Consider the following 21,163-nt stretch of genomic DNA (forward strand, 5'->3'; position numbering starts at 1 on the left):
TATATATATATATATATATATATATATATATATATATATACATATATACACCACATGTTATCACATATTATACATATTATCAAAAATATAACCTTAAAAAATCAAATATTACCTGATCATCGGTCTTTAAGTGAATAATATCCACATAATTCATAATTTTTGGCTTCATATTTTTCGTGTTTGCAAGAAGTAACAGAATTTCATCTTCGCTTGATGAAGACGAAGATTCTAAAAATTTACTTGCTACAAATAAGTCCATATTTCTTGTTCACAGCAATAAACAGTTCAAATTCAAACAGTGTAACACAGGTAGCTCCGGCCTCTAAACTCGGGGCCACTTTTACCGCACTCAGTGCGCACTGAGAGCATTTTGCACTGCCAATGAAATGTGCAGCACTCAGAACATGCTTACTAAAACTACCAATGAAATACGCTTCAAGCACTCAGTGCTGCCAGTGCAAGCGAGTTTTTCCCAATGGAAGACGCTATTAGTTTTTCTTATACCTAAAACTGTTTCCGGTAAATTCAGACCCATTTCCCTTACTTCTTGTTTCCTAAAAACTCTTGAGAAATTGATTTTAAATCGCTTACATTGGAGGATTGAATCTAATGATCTTCTTCCTTCCACCCAGTTTGGTTTCAGGAAAAGAAAATCTTGCCAAAACAACCTTGACATTCTAACTACTGAAATTTTCACTGGTTTTGTTCTCCGTCAATTTACGACATGTTTATTCCTTGACATTAAAGGAGCTTTCGATAATGTTGTTCCCAAACTTCTTCTTAATAATTTGATTAAATTAGGTCTTCCTCCCAAGATATGTTGGTTCATATATAATCTTATATCTCTTCGTAAGGTGTGTTTCTGCATAAATGGTGACATTTCAGATATCTTTTTCTCCCGCAAAGGCCTCCCTCAGGGATCTATCCTAAGCCCTCTTCTTTTCAACATTTACGCTGCTAATTGTAAAAATTTTATCTCTCGTAATTATAGCATTCTTCAATTTGCTGATGACATTGCTATTTTTTCTCGGTCTGATAATCTTACTTCTTCCTTAAAAGATTTAGAACTTTCGGCTAATCGATTATCCTCCCATCTTCGCTCAAAAGGCCTTGAAGTTTCCCCTTCTAAATCTGCTCTATTAATTTTTACTAGGAAAAGGCTCATTAACAATAGCCTTTTTATTAATCTTGAAGACTCTCGCATCAACCCATCTCTTTCTCATAAATTTCTTGGTGTTATTCTCGATTTCAAATTAAGTGGTCATGAACAAATCAAATATCTTGTAGCTAAGTGCAGTAAACTTGCCAATATTCTCAAATCCCTTAGAGGTACATGGTGGGGTGCCCATCCATGTACCATGCTAGGTATTTATAAAGCTTTGGTCAGAGGCTCAATGGAATATGGATCTTCTTTTCTGCCTATGACTAATAAAGGTCTTAAAGTCTTAAGATCTTAGACTAATAAAGGTCAGAAAAACTAGACTCTATGACTAATAAAGGTCTTAGACTAATAAAGATCAGAAAAACTAGAAAAAAATACAAAGACGCTCCCTCAAGTATTGTTTAGGCTTTAGGCAATCTACTCCTTCCAACGTAGTTCTTGCTGAGTCTGGCGTCCCTAATCTTAAGCATAGATTTGAATTTCTTGCTTCTAAAATTATTATCAAATCCTTTGCTTTCGAAGACAATATTCTTTTGGACAAATTATATGCCTTACAACTTAGTTTAATTAACAATAATCATCATAATATTTTTAATAATTTTCTTCTCTACAAACCTTTTATGTCATTAAAGAAACTTAAAACTAAAATTGCTATTTTCAGACGTCCTCTCGTTTATTGCTTTCCTTATTTATCTCTAAATTACATTCCAAAGGTAATTTTTACTTCCTCCAAACATGCTGAAGATATTAAATCCTGTCCCTTTCCTCAGTTAATATTTCAATCTCTCTATTATGATCTCTTTACTAACTTTCAGATCTTTTTTACTGATGCTTCCAAGACAGGTTCTTCCGGCTCTGTCGGTGCAGCCATCTATTCTTCATCCTTGAATATTGTTAAACAATATAAGGTTAATCCTTTTTCCTCAGTTTTTACTGGAGAAGCATTGGCCACTTTTTATTCTATTTAATTGATTCTTGAGCGAAATATCTCTAAAGCTTCAATATTTTCAGATTCTAAAAGTGTCCTAGAAGCAATTTCTTCCCCTACTCTTTTCAAGGATTGCAGTCACATCATTCTCTCTATTAAACATCTCAGAATTACTGATCAGTCCAATTTTCAAATTAATCTTGTCTGGATCCCTGCTCATGTTGGTATTCTCAGAAATGAAACCGCTGACTTATTGGCCAAAAATGCATCTATCTCGGGTATCCCTCCCTCCCTTCTCATCCCTTACACTGACCTTTACACTCACTCCAAGGAAGCCCTAATTAAATCCACACATGATATGCTCTTATCGCAAGCTCAAAGGAAAGGCTCGCTTTACTTCAGTCACTATACGAAATTTTCTCTCAACCCTTGGTTCCTGAAGCTTAAAATTGACTGTCAAGAAATAGTCACAATTTCAAGAATTCGTGCGAATCATTACAATCTTAACCAAAGCCTGTATCGTATTAATATTATTAACTCGCCTGCCTGCACGTGTGGACATCCCTCTCAAGATATTGATCATATTGTTATAGTCTCACAGACTATAACCCGTACATAATTAAAATATTAAACGTTAGCATAAAATATTATTGCTAAATGCGATATCGAGCATTCACCTCATAAAGTCACTGTCTCAGCGAACCACCAGCGAATTCGCCAAAAAACGCGGAAGTGCAACGAAGGATTTCGATACCAAATCATCTTCGCTTGCACTTCAGCTTGACCGCACCATGACCCCGTGTGGCCATGTTACTAAGCGGTCCCCCTCTCAAAAAACCTCCTCAAACAAGGGTTTAAATACGAATCACCGGAGGAGCACAGCGAACAGTCGTAAAAGCAAGTGTAATCAGTGTTAAGTGCGAACCGATCACGTGTTATAAGAAAACTGTCTTAAAGATTATTATCGACGACGAAGGACAAGGCGGAAAGACTCAACTAAATCAGCAGAAATAAGAGAGGCTTCTGTACAAATTGATGTATATTCCGAAGAAATAAATACAAGGTATAATTAAAAACAAAAATTTTATTAAATTATTAAAAGCAGCCGAAACCCCGGCTCCTGATCCTTCGGCGGCCTGAGTTATTTTATATCTCCCGACTGCTCCCCACATCCTGTGCCGCTCCCGGCACAACAATATTTTATAGGATTGTTCTCTTTTTTCATTACACCGTCCTTCTTTAATATCTGCTATCAGTCCGCCTCAAATACGAACACAAGAAATGCGCATGCGCTTCTCCAATACCCTTCTCTTAAAATTATAATTCCCATCTACTCTTTCCTCTCGAAGAACAATTTAATCATCTAATCTTCTACTGTCTCCAAGATCTCTACTTATTTTATCATCTACATATACTACCTTACCATGGCAGCATGAGTGGGAATCTTCCCGCTCCTTGCCACTTAAAAGAAGAAGAAAAAGAGTTTTATCTTCCGGATTACGCGGACAGAGAATTGATAGGTTGTAAGGTTCTTTTCTAATAATTTTAGAATATTAATTAGATCGCAATCTAATAATTATAGGCTTAATCAGGTTATTAATATTTTTATCTATTATAAAACCAGTTAACACGTTGACTGCCACGGTACTTTTCAGGATTCCGGTGTAAAAAGCCAATTTAATTTAATCATATTATATTATTAAAAACTCTAATTATAGTACATAGTAATCATCAAAAAGCATATAGAATGTGTTTTTTGAAAAAAAGATCTTGCGAATTATCTCGTAGTTGGCTTATGTAACAGAAAGCTCTTCGCGGAAGCCAACTACGAGTTAATTCGTGCATAGACACGCTTCGACTTGTCGCTTCGCTACAGCTGAGTCAGAGATATGCGTCTAAATTGTTTTAAAAATTATCACAAACAATAAAAATATTCTTTTGCTTGTTGATTTTGAATAAACTTTGTATGATTATATTTTCTGTTTATTTATTAATAAATTTTCTGTTCATGTAAGCTAACCTTGATTTTTGTTCTCCTCCCTGAGGCTATCTATTCATGTAAATATGAATAGATATACTACGAATTTCATCGTAGCTGCACAAATATGGCAAGTAAACAAACTACGAGATAACTCGTAGTTGGCGTCCTAGGCAATAACGCAAACTACGAGTTATCTCGTAGTTGGCAGTCAACGTGTTAAATAATTTTAGTTAAATAAAATAAGTTAGTTCAAAGTAACGTGTAATTGCAGTCCATTGTTCGTCGTGTTCCGCGTCCACTTTTCGTAACGCAATCCAGTACATTTCTCGAGTCGACAAACAGAAATATTATGGCCCATATTTTGAGTAATTTTTTATCAATAAAACTACCTCTAAAAGTGGCTTATAAGTCTTTTGATTGGCTATAAGTCACTTTTAAAGACACTTTTATCGATAAAAGAGGACTAAGAATATGGGTTTTTGTGATTACCGCATGTGCAATTCTCTATTTTTTGAAGAACCCATACTCTTATATGCAAGCACATTGATTATTAAATAATTTAATGATTTTATTTCTGTTACAGTGTTCCGCAGTATTACAAAAAATTGTAATGATGCATTCTGGCATCGTTACGTTTTCCCGGCAAGATCATCCGCCGGAAGCTGCCGCCCGGCAGAACACCCGGGCATAAGCAGGAGCGCGGTGCGCCTACCTTTTTTTTAATCAACCGCGCGTACGGCCCTAAGCCGTTAGGCTCAAATCGGCCGAACACCGCCGATCGTAGCCGACGTGGCCCGAACCGCCGACTGGCGAAAACCCGCGTTCGGCACACAACTCGAACTTCTTTGAGCGGGCTCGACCGCACCGTTTCCGAAAAAACCGTTCGGAAGGGGTGACATCGCCGCGCCCCGACGCGGGCAATTAGCCGGTATAAAAAGGCCACATTTCGGCATCTAATCATCATTCTCCCGATCCGCTCTAAACCGTACGCTTCTGAGCACAATCCAGAGAATCCTGAAAAGCGCTACCGCCCTGGACGAAAGGTGGAGAGAACTCCTCCTTAGCTGAGTGATCTCAAATACCGCGCGGGGTAGCGTTCCCACATCACCGCCAAAGTCCCTAGCTGATTATTCTCGGAAGGTGGAGTTAGAGCCGCCCCGAGTCGAGGGATCTCGACCCAACCGTGAGTCACGCGTATTCCTTCGCGCTACGATCCTCTCTCGCGAATTACAACGTATCGCAGCATCCATCGCCACCGTTCGAGATATCGATAGCGCGCCGCAGCACCCTCCGCGGCGACGAAATATTATACCGCGTCTATTCTGTATCGCGGCCGTTGCATTTACCCGCGTATTGCGCTAAATTATAACGCGGCACCCGCAGTCGCATTCGCAAGAACACCAGCGAGACGCGCTTCTACGTAAGTGACCAGCTATTCGGCATATACCGGGATTCTCGGAACGCCGGGATTCCCCGGCGGGAAAAAACGCGACAAAACACTGTCAACGCATACGCGCGGTCATCGACCGATCCCGAGCGCGTCAAAACACAACGCACACACATACACACACTCGCACCACGATACATGCGTACACTGACATCATTGTACATAATCTGTTGCAACAATAAATTCACCTCACGATATATAGGTAACTCTCGCGTTTTCTTTTATTCTCTTTCTTTCTTTTCCCTGCACCCGACGAACTATCCGCGATTCTACACCGAAAATCGGACCGTTACAAACTATTACCTAACTTAGAGTTAGTACGACAATCTGTTTGACAGGAAGGACTTCCTACTGTTATATGTAAGTATAATTATAAATTAATGTTTTATTTTCTAAGTCTTAATAATAATAATAACTATACACATAAAATATATATATATATATATATTTTTTATGTATAATATAATAGTCAAATAATTAGTTAGAATTCAAATGTATAACGCTATTTCAAAAAATTTTATCTATCGTATTGAATATAATTTAAATGTTTTTATTTAATTTTGTCTTAATATTCGATATATTTTAATATTTAATATATATTTTATACATTTTAAATTTTGAAAGTCTTAATTGTTTTTGAATATATTCTGCAAGCATATTGATTATTAACTCATTTAAATGATTTTATTTCTATTACAGTGTTCCGCAGTATTCCAAAAACTTGCCTAACTTAGAGTTAGTACTATCTGTTTGACAGGAAGGACTTCCTACTGTTATATGTAAGTATAATTATTGTTTCGTATACAATTTTTAGTAATAATAATTTTTAATAATGATTTTAAATAATAAATTATAATTTTAAATAAATAAATTATAACTTTAAATAATAAATAATAACTTTAAATAATAAATAATAATATTAAATATAATAATAACTGTAAATTAAAACATATAGTACTAGCCTAATATACTTTATTTATATCATATTTAAAATTGTTTAAATTTTAAATACTGACAATTATATAATTATAATTATAATTTTAAGTATTGTTAATTATATATTTTAAATATTATTACTTATATATTTAAAATTTTTTAATATTTTAATATTTAATATATTTTAAATATTTAAAATCGTATTATAATCTTAGTTGAACTTGTTTTCTAACGACGTATTTTGCATTTTTATATTGTTATTCCTTTAACATAGAAGAAAAAAGTCAAAGTAAAGTCTAAATAAATTTAGTTTTCATGCCTTATTTTTAATGCTTAGAAAATCTGCATGAATGTTGCATGTATAAAAATTCTAGAAAGAATTATAACTATATATAATTAAACGATCTTAACATCAAAGCTTTAATAAGTTTAAAATGAAATCTGAAAATTTTAGACTTAGAACTTTGATATTAAAGGTAGTGCAATATATACGCATTGTTATTATAATATTTGTTTAGATGCAACTGCAGACACCATGCCAAAAGATATTAAATATTTATCAAAAAGATGAAGAAATCAAATTATTTGTCAAGGTATATATAATGTAGATTGTAAATCATTACAGTCTAATATGGTTGAAAAAGCGGTAATTCATTCATTAGATTCTAATATGGTAGAAAAGGTTGTAAATATTAGCGAAAATCCTAATAAATGTATTTGACATAGATAACATATCACTTGAAGATTTCAATCAATCAAAGAAATTATCAATACAAACACAATTTGAAAATAATAAAGGAAATACCCCTCATTCACAAGAAAACATGAAAATATTTAATGAGATTTTCAATTGCAACAATTAAGACTTACAAAAATTTATTATTGAATATAACATCTCTCTAATATTTCTAATATTTCATCTATAATATTTCTGCTAATGAATTACTTAGAATATTAAAAAAACATGGTTATACAGAATTGCCTAATGATGTAAGAGTTTTAGTTAATACACCACGAAATGTATCCATAAATATACGATGTATAGGTAATGGTCAATATGTACACTTTGGACTTATCTCTGGTCTGAAGCGATCCATAATAATGTACTCCGAATTTATTAAAACAAACGAAATTAAATTAAACATAAATATAACATATATATTTGATGGTTTACCGATTTCTAAAAGTTCTGGAAGTCAATTCTGGCCTATAATGGCACCAATTGAAGGTATTGATATTTATACATCTCCATTTCTAATTGATGTATATCTTGGCATGTTCAAACCGAATGACGCAAATGATTTTCTTCGCAGTTTTGTAAATGAATTTATTTTTTCTCTGAAAATGGCATAATTGTATGCAATAAGAAATACAAAGTTATTCTTAACGCAATATTGTGCGATGCTCCAGCCAAATCATTCATTACATATACCAAAGGTCATACAGGATATTTCTCATGTCCTAAATGTGTACAAGAAGGTGACTTTGTACATAATAGAGTAACTTTCCCGGAAACTAATAACACTTTACGCACAAATGATTCGTTTAAAACTAGGGCTCAAATAGAACATCATACAGGCAATTCTATATTGGAAAATCTTTCTATTGGGATGGTTTCACAAATTCCTCTTGATTATATGCATCCATCGAGTGAGATACCAACATTGCTCTGGAGTCGCATATCACTGTGTTAAAAAGCAGTATTAGATGTAAGGTCTGGATAGCTCAGTGGTCTAGAGCAGTTATCCGGAAAGCGAAAGACTCGGATTCGATTCCCGATCCAGCCACTTGCGCCTCACATATTTTTCTAGTCTGCGAATATTGTTTTCTAGCAATTATTCGTTAGGCTGAAAAATGTATGAATGCTCTCTCCACAGGATATGCGTCAATGCCGTTGCCACGGATGGATTCTGTCGCTCGTTGATCAAATGGGCGTAAAGACACGTCCGATCTCCTCCCACATACATCCCTATCTTTTTCTGAAAGCTTGCCCCGGCCCTATCTTAGGGTCCATCCGCCACTGCTATTTGGTACAGTGGAGATTTTAGTATATACTAGAGCGATCGTGGGGGATGTGGTCACTCTACGACGTTGTGCTCGTCGGTGCCGTTTCATATGGAAGGCCAGTCGGAAGCCAGCATGCACGCGAATACCTCCACCGGCATTTATTTGGTCAGCGAACGACCTTTCAGGGATCCTCCGTGGCAATCAGCATTGCATCCATCGAGCGAGATACCAACATCGCTCTGGAGTCGCATATCATTGTATTAAAAAGCAGCATTAGGTGTGAGGTCTGGATAGCTCAGTGGTCTAGAGCAGTTGCCCGGAAAGCGAAAGACTCGGGTTCGATTCCCGATCCAGCCACTTGCGCCTCACATATTTTTCTAGTCTGCGAATATTGTTTTCTAGCAATTATTCGTTAGGCTGAAAAATGTGTGAATGCTCTCTCCACAGGATATGCCTCAATGCCGTTGCCACGGATGGATTCTGTTGCTCGTTGATCAAATGGGCGTAAAGACACATCCGACCTCCTCCCACATACATCCCTATCTTTTTCTGGATCATTAATTTTTCGTTAATTATTGCGAATATTGCAAAACAGTAGAGCACTTTCCTTCTTAATTTGAGCCAATCTACCCTCACATTTCGGGATTGCAAAAAGTTATCAGACACCTTGTATATATATTTTAATGATTTATTTAATTTCATTAAAAAAATGTGTGCGTGTGTGTGTATGTATGCTCTCTAAAAGTGAATTAGTGAAAATTCACTAATATAAAACAGTATAACAGTAAAATAAAATTTCCCTCATAATCAGTGAGTATTTGATTGATCTTCAGAAACGCTTATTTTTTGTTACTTTATATCTTACTAATTATGATCAGTGAAAATAAAATTTCACTGTAAAATCAGTAATCGCTAGTTCATTCGTTTACCGCTACAGTGCGCTATTTCTCTCGTATTTAAGTTTTAGTCATGAGAATTATATAAAGCTTGCAAAGGGCGACAAATAAAAGTATTACTTTGATTCAATTTCTGATGTAATCTCAATAGAGGAATTTCAGATATTAAATCGATTTTATAAGTCGGACAAGTAAATGTCCGGCCAATAAACGAAAATGATCCGTTGATTATCTATTTAAGTAAAATAAATCATCATCTATTTAAGATGCATGTTCAATATGCACGTAAATATAAATAAAATTTTTAATTTTATACGAAGTAGATAAATTATAATCTAATATTACTAACAATAAGACAGTCAATATTAAAACAGTCAATATATATCATAAACAGTCAATATTACTAATAATATTACTAATTTTACTTTCAGTAAAATATTATTGATTTACAGTGCTATAATAATTTATAACTGCTGTATCAATGACTCTATTTACTGTTTTCACTGATAATATACTGATTCACTTTTAGAGAGTGTGTACATATGAATGCATTATTTTATTAATTCTATGAGAAAACAAACATTTAAAATACATTTACAACATTTAGAATAAAAGAAAAGAAACGTATTTTAAATGTTTTTTAAACGTTTTTTTTATCAGAAAGAAACGTATTTTAAATGTTTTTTAAACGTTCTTTTATCAGAAAAGAAACATATCTCTTAACGTTTTTAAAGAGGACATTTTAATTAATCAGAAACGTTTTCAAGAGTTGGTTATGAAACGTTTCGAAAAAACATTTGTGAAACATTTTTGAAACAAATATGTTCTACCTGAGTATCTATTTATGTACATCTATTTAAGATGTATGTTCAATATGCATGTAAATATGAATAAAATTTTTAATTTTACATGAAGATAGATAAATTATAGGCTAGTATTACTGAAACAGTCAATACTACTAATTTTTTTAGTGAAATATTATTGATTTACAGTGCTATATTTATAACTGATATAGTGACTATATTTACTTTTTTTCAATGATAATATACTGATTCACTTTTAGAGAGTGTATATAAATACATTATTGTATTAATTCCATGAGAAAATAAACATTTTACTAATAAAAGAAGAAAATGTATTTTACCCATTTTTTAAAATATCTTTTTTATCAGAAAAGAAACATTTCTTAACGTTTTTCAAGTGGACATTTTAGCCAATCAGAAATTTTCCAAGAGTCGGTTATGAAACGTTTCGAAGAAACATTTGTAAAGCGTTTTTGAAACGAATACGTACTACCTGGGATATTATTGTTCCAATGAGAAACTATTTATGTAACATTTGTAAGAAACATTCATGAACAACACCAGCAAATTCTATTTACAAGTATAATAAGTTACAGTTATATATTCCATTAATGTTATAGATACTGTCTTGCGTGAATGTATTTTAAATTAATCATGATTAACGTTTCGTGTAGATAATTGCTTCCATATAATAATAAAATATCTCTTTCTAAGAATCCCCAATCTTCAAATTGACCTTGAAAGTAACTGTAAGACTGAAACTGTAAGATTGACAGAGGCACTTTTAGAAAAAACGTTTGATACAAAAGTTTCTTATTTTTTCACGTATAATTCGAATCTGTAATAAAAAGTACCATGTTCCCCTAAAAAAATTCAACTTCCGATCCGGATGGCGTATTTCCGGTCGGAATCAAAAGTTAAAAATATCACCATTTGATAGAGCGTACCCGATTTACTTAAAAATTGTTCGCGATTTTTGATAAAAGCCATTTATTTTCATTTTAAAAGGGGTGTACGGGTGGTCTGGGACACCCTGTATATACAGGGTGGCCCATTTTAATCCATCCAGTCGAATATCTCGAAAACCAAGCCCGGGAGAGAAAAATGTTTCAGACAAAAGTTGTTTGGTTTCGAGGGGGCCATAAGATGATACCATTGGTTTGACCTTGAAGAGTTATTTGAAGGTCACATGAAGGTCACCTTCAATTTCTTAAATGGAACCTACTATTTGTCATTACATATTCTTGTAGCTTATCTCGAGAGCTTTCCAAAACACTATAATTAAGTACCTTTTCATTAAGTACTCTTTGAGTTATGAGGCTTGAAATAATTTCTTAATTTTACATAAACCGTAAAATATCTTGTAAAATATTCATTTTTCGATTATCCTACCTTAATACTTTTACGTACAAAATAATGAGAGGAATCAATTAGTGTAAAAAAAACACATAGTTGTTTTGAAGAAAAAATATGTAATTTGCAATTAACAATTCCATATTTTTTCTTAAAAACAACTATGTGTTTTCTTTACACCAATTGATTCCTCTCATTATTTTGTACATAAAAGTATTAAGGTAAGATAATCGAAAAATGAATATTTTACAAGATATTTTACGGTTTATATAAAATTAAGAAATTATTTCAAGCCTCATAACTCAAAAAGTACTTAACGAAAAGGTACTTAATTATAGTGTTTTGGAAAGCTCTCGAGATAAGCTACAAGAATGTGCAAAAATATATAGGGTATTCCATTTAAAAAAATTGGAGTGACCTTCACGTGACCTTCAAATGACTCTTCAAGGTCAAACCAATGGTACCATCTTATGGCCCCCTCGAAACCAAACAACTTTTGTCTGAAACATTTTTCTCTCCCGGGCTTGGTTTTCGAGATATTCGACTGGATGGATTAAAATGGGCCACCCTGTATATATATATATATATATATATATATATATATATATATTGTCTAAGATTTTATATATTATTCGAGATAAACAACTTAGGCATGCCAAGTTTTCATATCTTATTTCGATCTGAAGACCGTTTATGCGTTTAAAATTTGCATTAAATTTTTTTTTAAATTATATATATCATATAAAAAGTGCTTTAGGAATTAAAGGAATCTTAATTCATTTAATATTAATTACAAATTAATAGCACATAATTTATTGAACTTGGCCAGTTGTATTGATCTCATAACAGTTATTAAAATTTTTCATTTCTATCATTTCTTCAGATTTTTAGATGTTTTCAAGACATTCTTTTATATATATTTAGCGTATTCTTTTTATCTTTATGAGAATTTTGAGAAATCATTCATGTCTTAATTCTTATGTTTGACTGCAATTCGTAGTCAATAACTTTAAGTTATAATCCTTTTCGCTCCATTTTTAATTTGTTGCAATTTTTTTTTATATTTGTAGAAATGGTGCCTAATTACTCATATATAAATTACATTATCATTGTTTGCATTATTCATTGATGTTTTATCGAGCTTTATTCGGATGAAAATACGCTATAGAATATGTTATTTTCAAATAATCGTTGAGAATAGAGGTGACAGATATAAACGGCGGGTAGTAGGAGAACATATATAAAAAGGCCGCGTAATTGTTTTGACATATACATAACGCTTGACGCGCTTGAATGTGAACCGATTATCCGAGTGAAGAATTGCGTGCTCGTGTTCATTAAAACGTGTTTCTTCTTTCGACGAGTCTTTATGAGATTTTTTTATATTGGACGATCGATCAAGTCATTCATCGGAATATCATCTTGTATTTCTTGCTAAAATGCCGGAGAACGAAATACAAATCGAAATGGTAAGTTATTTCGAACCAAGAAAGTTTTCTTGCATTTTGTTTAAGTGTATTCTCATTTATAACATCTCGTATCATTTTCTCAAGAAAACACATAATTATTTTTAAGAAAAAATATGTAATTGTTAATTGCAAATTACATATTTTTTCTTTGAAACAACTATGTGTTTTCTTTACATCAATTGATTCCTCTCATTATTTTGTACATAAAAGTATTAATGTAAGATAATTGAAAAATGAATATTTTACAAGATATTTTACGGTTTATGTAAAATTAAGAAATGATTTCAAACCTCATAACTCGGAAAGTACGTAATGAAAACTAACTTAATTATAGTGTTTTGGAAAGCCCTCGAGATAAGCTATAAGAATATGCAATAAAAAATATGGAGTTCCATTTAAGAAATTGACGGTGACCTTCACGTGACCTTCAAATGACTCTCTAAGGTCAAATCATTGCCACCATCTGATGGCCCCCTTCAAGCCCATACAACTTTTGTTTGAAACATTTTTTTATTTAACGCACCGTTTCGGAGATATTTGAGCGTATTATTTAAAATGGGACACCCTGTATATATATATATATACTATATATATATATATATATATATATAGAAATTGTTTTATTTTAAATAAATAATAAACGAATGAGTCATTCGACCATTTATGTCCAATTCTAAACAATCAGTTCAGTATATGAATTCTTTGTGTTGAAGTTGTATGTTGAAGTGTATCAGAAAAGCTTAATAAAAATATCTATTTACATCTTTAATTTTATTAACTTACACTTTTTGTAAGTTTTACATAGTTCTTACTAAGAAGTATTGCACACAAATTGACTTAGCTGCATAGCATAAAACCGTCTAGATCAATGAACATCAATCAAGTTGAATGAATTCTTATTCAGTTGAATTAATGCTCATTGGTACAGACAATCTTATCCTATGTATATGTATCTATGTCAATTTGTATGAGATAGCTCCAAAACATAAATACGAGATAGATAACACATAGCGCGTCGTATAATAATAAATAACAATAAATGACAAGTTTTTCCGATTGTCATTATTTAGAAGTAAGAATCTGCACAAATATGCAAAATGACCAAAACATCTGTCATTAGGAAATAATAGGGGAAAATAAAGCAGTTCAAATATCAAGTTTAATAATATGTTAATGATCACATATATTACAAAATATAAATAATATATTAACATACAGAATACGTTATTTTAATTGATACATTTGAATTTTTCCGAAACAAAGTGAGATATGCAAATATGCTTTTTATAACATTATTATGATTCCGAAGGATATATCTATTTATTAAAAACATTTTTTCTTTCTAAGTGGAAGCATCAAGTATTATAAGTTGGATAAGTTTATATGAAAATCACACTGTTATTGTTTTAAATAGAATCATAGTTTTTTAAACATTTATGTATATAGTTCTTGTTGCGACAAATTTAAGAATCTATGATTCAAGATCATGTTGCAAAATATTCCATTTTAACCCAAGCTAGCAAATATCTCAAAAACTAAGCATAATAAACAAAAATTCATTTCAAACAAAAGTTAAAAAATTTCAGAATATTGATGTTTGTTTACTCTTATAAAGATGATTATTATAAAATTTCTTAATGGAAATTTCCATTTCTCATTACAAATTATTATAGTTTATGGTAAATTGATCTCAAAATAGTATAATTGAACTTTTTTTCGTTAAAGAACTTCTTGAGTTATGACTTATGAAAGTTATAGTAATTTCGACATTAACATTAGCCAAGCTATATCAAATAAAAATTTACATATAATGTAATAATAAAGTATATGTAAACAGTAAAATTCAATATTGCATATAAATATTGAAAAATTTTATTTTTATTTTTACGTTATCAAACATTAGTGTTTATAAAAATGCAGAACTGCAGTATAATTTTTGCATCACTATAATGAATCTAATTGAATCGGTACACGATAATATTTCAGTTATTATCCCAATACTAATTCCAAAGCAAACAACAGACTAAGTCTTTATGTAGTCTTTAAGTCTCGCGTATAAGCATTGGAATATTCCTAATAAGTTGTTAATAACCACATTCGAGATAGTATCGTATACTTTTATTGTTGCCGTGTGTTTAGCGTATTTAGAGTCACAAATATGATAATTTTTTCTCTAATTTAGACCTTGATGTGAACAATGTTATCAACATCAATACAAGATGAAAATTAGGTATAATTCTAGTGCTACATAGTTATGTGAATATGCAAGATAGAATAGATTCTTATTAATTTTGATCTTTTGGGGTATCAGCGGAAAATTCTTGGAAAACCACAATTAAGGGATTTTCTTTTTAAAATGTAAAAAGTTAAATAAGAATGTACTTGCATGAATGTAATTGCACACATAACGTTGTTTGAATTTATATACATATATGTGATTTGTTTATTATGATAAAAGTATAAAAAGATATAATATTCATAAATATTCATAAAAATACATATAAAAAGGTATTAAAATTAATGTGTCCTAAATTTAAAGAAACTTTATAGTATGAAAGATGCAGTTTATTTCATAATGTTTATACCGTTTAGGTGACAGCCAATCTGCTAAGATTACAATTTGCATAGTGCAAATTATGTCGGTAGAATTCCGATACTAGCCGCGCATGATCTACTGTCTCAGTTAGTACCAACAAAAAAGAAGTAGTAGTAATATGATTAGCATGATATATATGCACATGCATGATATATATATATATATATATATATATATATATATATACAGGGTTTAGCAAAAGTGTGGAAACCCCTTAATATTTCGAAAAATACGCATTTAAAAAAAAATGTTTCATACAAAAGTTATAGAGTTTTATGTGGCGCATTACACAGCAACATTATTATGACCTCGAATAGCGTTGTCAAGGTTATGTGAAGGTCACCTCCAACTTTTTAAATGGGACACCCACAGTTGTTTTTAAGAAAAAATATGTAATTGTTAATTGCAAATTACATATTTTTTCTTAAAAACAACTATGTTTTTTCTTTACACCAATTGATTCCTCTCATTATTTTGTACATAAAAGTATTAAGGTAAGATAATCGAAAAATGAATATTTTACTAGATATTTTATGATTTATGTAAAATTAAGAAATGATTTCAAGCCTCATAACTCGGAAAGTACTTAATGAAAACTAACTTAATTATAGTGTTTTGGAAAGCTCTCGAGATAAGCTACAAGAATATGCAAAAGCATATAGGGTGTCCCATTTAAAAAGTTGGAGGTGACCTTCACATAACCTTGACAACGCTATTCAAGGTCATAATAATGTTGCTGTGTAATGCGCCACATAAAACCCTATAACTTTTGTATGAAACATTTTTTTTTAAAATGCGTATTTTTCGAAATATTAAGAGATTTCCACACTTTTGCTAAACCCTGTATATATATATATATATATACAGGGTTTAGCAAAAGTGTGGAAACCCCTTAATATTTCGAAAAATACGCATTTTTAATATATATACATATACACATATAGAGAAAGTCATTATAGAAAGTATTACAAATATATATATATATATATATATATATATATGTGTGTGTGTGTGTGTGTGTGTGTGTGTGTGTGTGTGTGTGTGTGTGTGTGTGTGTGTGTGTGTGTGTATACACAGGGTGTACCAGAATTCGCGGATACGAAATACAGAGCGTAATAATTCATGTGAAAAGAGACAACTTTTTCCTTTAACAAAATTATGTCTGAATATTACATTTTACTGAGAGCAACTTTAAGCTAACGAGTAGTGCTTTAGCTTATACATGAATCAGGGCCGGCGCGCGCACAGCTTGCGTAATGTTTGAGCATATACATACGTTATTTTATTATTTTGCTATATATTTTACAAAAACTATGTATGATAAATATCGCTATTTTCAAAATAATTTACTTAGTGAAAGAATTTTCATATGATATCATTGAAGCAATGACTGAAAGTAAAATAAATAAATTAGATAACATGTGAATAATATATATATATATATATATATATATATATATATATATATATATATATATATATATATTACGAGATACGTTTCTTTTCTAATAAAAGAACGTTTAAAAAATGTTTAAAATACATTTAAAATACGTTTTTCCTGTTATTCGTTAAACATTTGTTTTCTCATAGAATTAATAAAATAATGCAATAAGTCATACACACTCTCTAAAAGTGAATCAGTATATTATCAGTGAAAAAAAGTAAATAGAGTCACTGATACAGCAGTTATAAGTTATAAGTTATTGCAGCACTGTAAATCAATAATATTCTACTGAAAGAATTAGTAATATTGACTGTTTTAATCAGTAATATTAGATTATAATTTATCTAATAAACGGATCATTTTCGTTTATTGGCCGGATATTTATTTGTCCGACTTATAAAATCGATTTAATATGTAAAATTCTCTTATTGTATCAGAAATTAAATCGAAGTAATACTTTTAATTTTATCTGTCGCCTTTTGCAAGCTTTATATAATTCTCATGACTAAAACTTAAGTACGAGAAAAATAGCGCATCGTAGCGATAAATGAACGGACTAGAGATTACTGATTTTACTTCCACTGACTATAATTAGTGAAATATAAAATAAAGTAACAAAAAAATAAGCGTTTCTACTGGAGATCAATGAAATACTGATTCTTATTCATATATTTGTAAATAGAAATTAATATAGTTTTTGTAATAATTATATATATATACATATATATATATATATATATATATATATATATATATATATATATGTATGTATGTATGTATGTATGTATGTATATATATGTATGTATACATGTGTAATTTTCTATATTGACCTTTTACTTCATATATACATATACATATGTAATTATAACATATTTTTATTTCAAGAATTTATTGTTGTATTTACGGCCCTTGACCTAATTATGGAGCCTTCGCAATCTGACATGTTTTTCCAAATGATTACTAATCGGTTTGGCAAAAGTTACACGACCTTGTTGAAGTCATGGATTAACAATAAGAGGAAGATCTGCACGGCCAATCAACAACTCATTTTCTTACTCCAATGCAGAAGATATGATTTAATTCCATCACACATTAACAAGTTGAAGATTAACATCACGTTTTATAGCAGTAGTGTCAACCGTACTTTTGAAGAAATACCGTTATACATTGTTGAATTTTGAAATCAAGGATCTTAATTTTAACCTAAATTATTTGCGCGCTAATGTTGTAAGGATTGAAAGAGGTCTTATGGAATGTTTACCACGTGATTTGTTACTTAGATTTTTCGAACTCAATGAACGTAAGTTTTTAAAAATTAACAACAAAATAAAATCTAATTTAATTAAAAAATTCAAAAATTTGACCGTTCAGTATGACACCGCTTTGAATCCTTTTAACAATATTGACAAAACTGGATGGTTGATTAACATTAGTAGCAAGAATATTCCCGATCGAGTTTCTGAGCTTTTGAGTCTTGGTGACAATTTTGGATTACCGGTAATTCAGTCTTACGCGAAAGATCGCGTTAGTGTTGTTCTTGAAACTCTGAAGAACTTTGAAATTAACTATAACCGCATTCCCCGTGCAGCTGTTGAAATGACCAGAAGTTTTGTCGCTAATTCTCTCCAAAGATTCCTTTGTGAAAATAGGCATGTTAACTTTAGAGACAGATATGTTCTCGGTGGTCTCTCTCTTTGTAAGCAATTCTTGCGCTACAATGATGATTTGTTTGTCACCAGGGCTGATAAGGATCAGGTCACAGTGGTTATGAACAAAATTGATTATGTGGAAAAAATGGAGACTCTTTTGTGTGATCAATCCACTTATAAAAAACTGAACAAGGATCCGATCAGAAAATTAACGAATAGAATTAATACTATTGTCAAATCGTGGCGTAGTAATGATTTAATTAATGAGTCCACTTATAAAAAATTAAATTCCACTAATGGCAATCTACCACGATGTTACGGGTTGCCAAAAATTCATAAATCTGGTTTTCCACTGCGGATCATTGTGTCATCCATTGGTAGTCCGTTATATAACGTCGCACAATACATTCACGATATACTAAAGATTTCGATCGTGGAACCTAAATCTCATGTTAAGGATGGTTGGACGTTTTCTAGCAATTTGAAAGACAAATTTATCATGGATGACGAAATAATGATTTCTCTGGATGTTACTGCATTGTTCACCAATATTCCTAAGGATTTGGTTTTAAGTGCGGTTACTAAACGTTGGAATTACATCGCTCCTAACACGAAATTCAACTTACCTCAGTTTTTATACGCGATTGAAACGGTTTTGGACTCCACTAGTTTTTCATTTAACGGACAGTTCTATGAACAGATTTTTGGTAGTCCTATGGGTTCCCCCCTGTCACCTATTTTGGCAGATATCGTGATGGATGACTTGGAAACGCACTGTTTAGGTCTATTGGGTTTTAATGTTGCGATGTATTATAGGTATGTGGATGACATTTTTACCATTGTTCCACGCTCAAAAGTTGAAGAGATAAAAACGACCTTTAATAATTATCATCAACGTCTGCAATTTACACATGAAACTGAGTATGATTCGTGTATCAGTTTTTTCGACACGATTGTCATCAGATCGGAGGGTCGCCTTTTGACTGATTGGTACAGGAAACCCACCTGTTCCAACAGATATACTAATTTTTATTCTAAGCATCCGTTTAAATATAAAATGAACACTATTTACAATCTCGTTGACCGTGCTATTTTGTTAGCCGACGTTCGATTTCATTCCAAGAATATTGATATCGTTAAGCAGATTCTTTCTAACAATTGTTTTCCAACGCAAATTATTAACCGTTACGTGCAAAAAAGATTATATATTTTAAAACATCGTGATAACGTAAATATTGACAATGAATGTGACAATGCAGTTACACCTTCGTATATTTCCTTGCCGTTTGTGGAGGGTTTGAGTGGTGAAATTAGTCGCGTTTTTAAAAATGTAGGTCTTAATGTTGTTTACAATGTACCTAAAAAATTAAACACTTTGATTAAACGCGGTAAAGATAGGTTGCCTACCAATAACAGGACTGAAGTCGTTTACAAATTAGATTGCAAAAATTGTAATATGTCATATATCGGCCAAACAAAAAGACATGTTGGCACTCGGATAAAAGAACATCGCAACAACATAAAATTGCACGAAAGTAATTTTTCTGTTATTAGCAAACATAAAGTTGAATCTAATCATGACTTTGACTGGTCGTTACCTGTTATTTTACATAATGAGAAACACGTGAGAAAGAGAGAAATTGCCGAAATGTTTTTCATAAAAAAGTTTGACAACACGATTAACTTACAAAAGGACACTGAAAATTTAAACAATATTTATGATAGAATAATAAAGGTTGTCTAGTCTTTCTCTGTGTGTTTGGAGAGGTTGACATGATAATCTTGACGAAGTGATTTCCTTATTTTTCACGATATAATACTTAATTAAATTACCGTATGTAAATAACTTGTTGCTCTTTCTTTTCAAAATCAATGTAATTTATTTTTGTTTGTAATATTGGAAATAATATGTTTTTTGTAGTTCACTCGAAAAGGACCAAAACCTATGATCGAAACGTTGTGATTCTTTACCACCAATAAAAATTGCCAGTGTGGTCGATTTTAATTACGTTTTTTATATTTTTATTTAATAAAATATATTATAATACGTTATTTTAGATACGTTGTTTTAAGAAAAAGGAAAGATAAATTGTTATGGAAATACATAATTTTTATTTGTATATTTAAAATTTCTGGTAATATTTTATATAAGTTCATTACACATCGATATATTATTACATAGTAAGACCTTCGCGATCGCGTAGCACATAACGACGCTTCAGAGAACATGTGATTGTTTGACAAAAAATGGTCCTTTCTACAAGACCTATCGTCCCTCACAGTTTGTTGCAGAGGTCCTGAATCACCCTGTATTTACTAATATTATGCTACTTTACCTTCACCATTATTATCGTTTGTTGTGTGATGCGAATTAAGTATTAACGTATTATTAATGATATAAATCAATTGTTCTTTGATTTTTTTATCATCAATAGTGTTACTTTTTTTAGCATCATTTTTATGTAACTTGTTGCAATCATCATTGTTATTTC

General features: G+C 31.4%; 1 protein-coding gene across 1 annotated transcript in view; it reads left to right on the forward strand.

Moving 5' to 3' along the window:
• Positions 1-12,803: 12,803 nt before the first annotated feature.
• LOC145965719 (solute carrier family 23 member 2) overlaps positions 12,804-21,163 on the forward strand; it is an 86,411-nt gene continuing 78,051 nt past the window's right edge. Inside the window, exon 1 of the mRNA XM_083089386.1 lies at positions 12,804-12,982. Coding sequence (XP_082945512.1) covers positions 12,953-12,982 — 30 coding nt within the window. The 5' untranslated portion in view covers positions 12,804-12,952. The remainder of the gene's footprint in view (positions 12,983-21,163) is intronic.

This window comes from Camponotus vicinus, unplaced genomic scaffold, assembly GCF_025532165.1.
Source record: "Camponotus vicinus isolate PSW18456_S1 unplaced genomic scaffold, iyCamVici1.0 SCAF_14, whole genome shotgun sequence".
Classification (NCBI taxonomy): Eukaryota; Metazoa; Arthropoda; class Insecta; order Hymenoptera; family Formicidae; genus Camponotus; species Camponotus vicinus.